Source organism: Chanodichthys erythropterus, chromosome 17, assembly GCF_024489055.1.
Source record: "Chanodichthys erythropterus isolate Z2021 chromosome 17, ASM2448905v1, whole genome shotgun sequence".
Classification (NCBI taxonomy): Eukaryota; Metazoa; Chordata; class Actinopteri; order Cypriniformes; family Xenocyprididae; genus Chanodichthys; species Chanodichthys erythropterus.
This window is the reverse complement of record NC_090237.1, coordinates 22,933,987-22,940,378: the sequence shown is the minus strand read 5'-3', so window position 1 is coordinate 22,940,378 and position 6,392 is coordinate 22,933,987. Positions and strand designations below refer to the sequence as shown.

Here is a 6,392-nt window from a genome sequence, read left to right as displayed (position 1 = left end):
TTAAATTATATCAATGTACACTATATTTCTTTACTTTATACCATCTATAAGATATATCGTGATATATAGATTTGTCACCCATCCCTACCTCAGGCTCACCAAAAGAGACTTTGTGAGCCTGTCTAAAAATCATTCTTAAATTATTTTTAAATTTGTTCTAAAAGTATAAATGTAACTCTCTGATATGTGCAGACATTCTATCTCTTTACATCTAACCAATTTATTATGTTTTTGCTTCTCAGACACTTTGATCTCAGAGGTGGAGAAAATAAGCTTTGAAGGAGAAGCAACTTAGCTCTGAATAAATGTGACCCGATCTGGCGAAATGAGTCGGAAGTCGCAACATTCTATTTTAAGATATGGGCCAATAATGTGGAAAAACAATGAAAAAAATAGATTTTTTTTTAAGCTAATTTCAAAGAACAGACTTTCAAAAATAATCTCCCAAAGTTTCGTAGTCCAGATAATTGAGTAAAGGTATTTAAATGGCTATTAAATTTGACATGGTTTTACTAAATTCGCTGGAAATGAACTTCTCAACTCCTCTCGTCGCTTATGAACATTTCCGGTATCCCCTGAAACGTCATTATCTCTGCTCTACAAATATGGTGTTACACGTTGTATAGAACCAATCAAAAAGCTTAGAAATGTAAACACACTGACCTAAACGCTGATTTTTAACAATGGGAAGCCCCGTTTCGACTGACAGGCACACGATCGGTCCAGCCATCCTCCTGTCAGACTAGCACGCCTAAAATAAAACTCCCATTTGCGTGTCTCTCTTTAAAAGCCAATAAAAATTGAATCCATACAGGTAGCACAAACATTCTTTTTGCATACAAAACCAGAGACTTCAAGCTTTCATATCAAGCCTTCAACATGCTTCTGTTGCGTTGTTTTCAACCTCTAATGAGTCTGAGTAATATGCCTTTACAACAAAAATAGCACAGCCGCTAACTGAATACAAGTATGTATATTTCACGTGCTCATAACTTCATGGAAAATGCACAGATCATAAAAATGGCACATCAATATTTAAAGCAGACTCTCAAGATTAAAATGAATCCAAAATCAATATAATATATTACGTTGATCACAAGATATTACTCACGGAATGATTTAACATACTTGGCTAAAAACATGTCTCTCATCTCTCCGGGATGCAGTGTGTATCCAATGTTCCCGGACCCATCCATGTTCGTTTTCCAACGTGGAATAACACAAAATATATATATTTTAAAGCTTAGAATCTCATCTTTTTAATGCATCTAACCATTTTGAAAAAATCTGAACGAGTGCTGAGAAGCACCTCTAAACCGGAGTTTACCACCCGTTGGCGCCACCTGGCTGCGGAAAAAATGAACAACAATTTTTCAAACTATTCTTTATGCTATCACCACGAAATTTTAACCAGATGCAGCTCACATATAGGAGAGCATCACCAAAAAATATTTTTTGGCGATCTTATTGTGTTCCTGAGTTATTCCATGTCAAATAAAAAAAATAAAAAAACATTTTTTAAAAAGTATATATATTTTTGTCTTTTATCAGCTGTTTCTCAGCAAGAAAATGTCCAAATGTAATGTAATTTATATTTTCTTAAAATTTAAAATGTTTTCTATCAAATGATACCTACCTTTTGACTCCCCTTGCTAGAGTTTTGGAGTTATGAGTCTTTACTTTTGTGTGTCTCACTCAGGAGAAAAAAAAAAAAAAAAAAACTCTAAAAAAGCCTTCAGGTCTTAAAGGGTTAATTCAAATAAATATTTTCAAATAATTTGAGCTTCAGCCTGGTTTAGCATTTATATATATATATATAAATGTCTTTTGTCAAATTAAGCTGTAAAATAAATATTTTATCCCTTTTAATGCAATGGATTTTGAAAGATATCAACAAAAAAACGGGCAAAAAACTTTAAAAGCGATTTTCTCAGGTTTTCAATTTGAAAAAGAGGGCAGACAACCATAATTCAAATGGGTATATCTTTAAAACCATTCAAGGTATGACTTTGACTAGGATATCATTTTAAAGCTTATTGTCTCGTCTTTCTATTGAATTTGGGTCACTGTGACTCATTTTGCTAGATCAGGTCACAAATGGTTAAGTTAATTTCAGCTCTTAAGTGTTTGCTCGCATTTATTTGCTTATAGAAAAAAAAGATAAATTCCCACATATCTGCAATGCCTTTTGATTATTTTATCAAAACTTCTCTCTTACACACCCACACACGAGAAGTGTCAATTGTATGCATATTCCACATTTTATCATAAGTGTGTCATGCAGTGTGGGGACTTGCACTGGTCTTGGTCTTGACTCGGTCTTGGCCTGTCTTGGACTTGACTTGGTCTCGACCCTTCAAAGTCTTGGTCTTGACTTGGTCTTGACCCTTCAAAGTCTTGGTCTTGTCTTGGTCTCAGTTTAGGTGGTCTTGACTACAACACTATGCTCCAATACTTTTTAAATTATACTTGCTAAGCCAATTGGCCTTTAATTTTATATGCTAGATATCTTACCGGTTTTATCTGGCACTAATATAACTTTTAACATAGATTCAGGTAATACACTGTGTATTAAAAATCTCATAAAACACAAAGCTAGTAACTAATAATTTTTGACTAGCATGCTTTAGATGTTTTGCTGCTATTAGATCAGGGCCACATGCTTTATTTACTGCTAATTTCTAAATAGCGTAACTGACCTCAGCAGATCTAATAATCATACCATTATCATTCGGAACTTGACTAACTTCAAATTCCTGTCTCTCTATACAATTAAAAATATCCCCATAATATTTGCTCCACAATTTAACAATTTTCTCAGGACCAACAACACTATCTATACTAGTTGCCAATGGTATTTTACGATTATCAATAGCCTTAACTTCTTTCCAGAATTCATATGCATTATTTTGCTGAAATTTCATAGCCATTGAGTTTGCTCTCATGGTTTCCTCATTTCTTTTAATAAATCGTACAGCATATTTAAATTTAGCATTTGCCAATTTCATTTTCTCGTATTCTGGGCCATATCTCACTTTAACTGTTATGACCCAGTTTTTAAAAGCATCTCTTGCCTCCAAATGCAGTTCAGAGACATATTGAACTTAAAACAATGTGCACTAATGAGAACACAAAGGGGAATTTTGTGGCCAGTGAACAAAATGATTATCAAAACTAAAGCTGTGCCCAGAACATTTACTTCAATATACAGTACAATATTACATCACTGTGTTGTCTGAAAGCTCTCAAGAGACGAATAAGTAGATATATTTGGATTCAATGACGCAGATGTCCAATGATCTTTGCTACATGAGAGAATAAGGACGAGCATTTATAATGGACTAATTTAACTCAAAGCAGCTCACAAGCGTTCAGACGCTGTCATTGTTTGCTCTGGCTCTAAAACTTTTAGATTATTTAGACAAGTTTGTGATTCAAATATTATGCAGAAGGTTTACATAAAGATATATTTTCAACATTTGAAAATAGATATTAAAATGTGAGATGACAGTTTAGTAAAGTCCATATTTTGTTATTTCTTCATAGTACTTTATATTTTCAGCCTGTGCAAAACAACAAACGCTAAGCTGCCATGAGTTTATCCCAGAATATCTCAATTGTTCATCCAGAATACTTTTTCATCACTGGGCTTACAGATGCACCGTACAGCACTTACTTCTATATATTCTTATTTATCATATATATTATTTCTGTAATTGGGAACTCAATAGTCCTTCTCATTATAGCTCTTCACCGGAGCCTGCACAGTCCAATGTACATTGGTGTGTTTAACTTGGCCTTGGCTGATATTGGTGAAACTAATGCACTGATCCCTAACATGATCAAGAATTTTGTTTTTGACTCACAGTACATCTCATACAATGCTTGTTTGGCAAACATGTTTTTTGTGAACTTCTTTATTACTGTGCAGACATACACTCTTGTTGTTCTGGCATTTGATCGTTTCATTGCAATCTGTTTGCCACTAAGATATAATGCTATAGTGAATAATAAGTTCATGGCTATATTGTTTTCAGTAATATGGGCATTTAACACCTTTCTTGTAACACTGTCAACATCTTTGATGACCAGACTTTCATTCTGTAAATCCAATGTGATAGAGAGTTGGTATTGTGACTATGACAGATTGGTGAGGATGCCATGCAATGACAGTAGCATTAATAATGTTATAGCAATTCTCATTCAAGCTTTTTTCCTTGTAGCACCACCCTTCATTATAGTCCTGTCATATCTGGGCATTTTTATTGCTTTATGTAAAATTACAACTTGGGAAGGACGTTTTAAAGCACTAAAGACCTGTGTTTCTCACCTTTTGGTAGTTGGATCATTCTTTCTTCCCATAATATCCAATATTGTTTCTGCATCTTCTGCTAATGCTAAGATCATCAGCGGAACTCTTTCATTAACTCTTCCACCAATGCTAAATCCCATCATTTATGTTTTAACCACAGCTAAAATCAAAGACTTAATCCGAAAAATGCTTAACAACAGATCTGCACAAATTAGAGTGAATGTTTCAAAATGACTGTAATGATCGTCTATGTGATCTTCAATCACTGTGAATTAAATGATCTAAAATTACAACAATATGTACTTTACAAATATTTTTTAGATCCATTAAGTGGAAAATAAAAGTGTACATGCAGAAAATAAACATGTAGAGTGGACACATTAGATGTGTGTGTTGGTTAACAGCAGTGAAATTATGTTTATTTATTTATGAATGCATCAATCTGATTTCAAGTATGTGTAGTGTATGTGTTTGTTTTTAGTTACTGACCCCAATACAAAATAGTGATGTGTCGTTCTTGAACGATTCGTTCATTTTGAACGAATCTTTAATGTGACTCGGGAAGAACGAGTCGTCTCGGGGGGTGATTCGTTCAGTCGCGCATGTGCAATATTCTACAGGTTCTGTACTGCTAGAAGTAGTTCACCTGATGATTCAATTGATTAGTTCATTTCATGAGTCTTTCGGGTTTGGAGTCGTTCCTTAATCACGTGACACTCCCATACGCTACCAATGCATTCTGAGCCGGAAAGAGAATTGATTAGTTCTTTTTATGAGTCTTTTGGGTTTTTGAGTCGTTCCTTAATCATGTGACATACTCATACACTATGCTGTGTGACCCAAGCACATTATAAATAACGTTAACTCTCCAGTTTTGTTTGAGTTTGTGTTACAACTGTTAAAGCTGACTCTTTCCGGCTCAGAATGCATTGGCTTAGTGTATAGGTCTGTCACGTGTTTAAGGAACGACTCAAAAACCCGAAAGACTCATAAAAAGAACTAATCAATTCTCTTTCCGGCTCAGAATGCATTGGCTTAGTGTATGGGTCTGTCACGTGTTTAAGAAACGACTCAAAAACCCGAAAGACTTATGAAGAGAACTAATCAATTCTCTTACCGGCTCAGACTGCAATGGTTTAGCATGGGACTGCCTGTCACGTCATTAAGGAATGACTTAAACCCGAAGACTTGTCAGACAAGAGGTGAAGTGAGCTTAATCAGCTTGTCATAAACTGAAGACCCAGGTAAAGAATGAATCATTTCTGAATCTTGTAGTTTTGTATTGTTTGTAGTGGGATCAACATTTGCATAAGCAGTAGATGTGTTGGGGAAGTAACACGTAACATTTTAATTACATTTTGCTAAAATGAACGAAATGACTCGAAAAAAGATTTGTTCATTTTGTTGAACGAGACTCAAAAGTCAGAGTCAGTAAAATGATCCGAACTTCCCATCACTAATACAAAACAAATTGAAAAGACAAAATATTTAAGCAAGACATTTTTGAAATTATTATTGTTAATAAATAATTGCAAATAAATGGATCAGGAATAACGCAAATACCAAAGATCAGGTTTGGTAAAGACAATGTTTTAATAAGTTAATGAATACAATGAATGAGAATGAGAGATGATGGTAATAAAAACAAAAGACGCAGATGTAGACAGCAATGCTTCAATGTTCAATATATACTATAATCATTAAAGAAACAGGATCGCATGCAAAAACTGTTGTGGGGAGAAGTCCAGTGAAGGAATAATGCAGATTGTTTTTATAATTTAGACACTTGAAAATAATTTTAATGTCAGCCACCAAAGTGTTATAATTTTTTTTTTCAATGTCATTGAGGGCAAATTCAAATACATTTATTTCACTTTTTTTTTTTTTTTTGCAAAAATGTTTATTTATAGATATTTATAGTTCATTTATAGTTAACATATTGAAGTCTCTACTCTCTACATTGTAATGTATTAATAATTAACTATATTAATTAATTAATATAGTTAATATAGGCTATATTCTTTAATTCATGGTCACTGTAATTAACCAAATTATTATTGTTTAATTAGCTCATATGTGA

At 33.6% G+C, this 6,392-nt stretch overlaps 1 protein-coding gene across 1 annotated transcript; it reads left to right on the top strand.

The window, feature by feature from the left end:
• The first annotated feature begins 3,559 nt into the window (after nucleotides 1-3,559).
• On the top strand, nucleotides 3,560-4,546 carry LOC137004917 (olfactory receptor 1E16-like). The gene has a single exon (XM_067365626.1). It carries the CDS (start codon nucleotides 3,593-3,595, stop codon nucleotides 4,544-4,546), a length of 954 nt encoding a protein of 317 aa, XP_067221727.1. The 5' UTR covers nucleotides 3,560-3,592.
• Nucleotides 4,547-6,392: the final 1,846 nt, after the last annotated feature.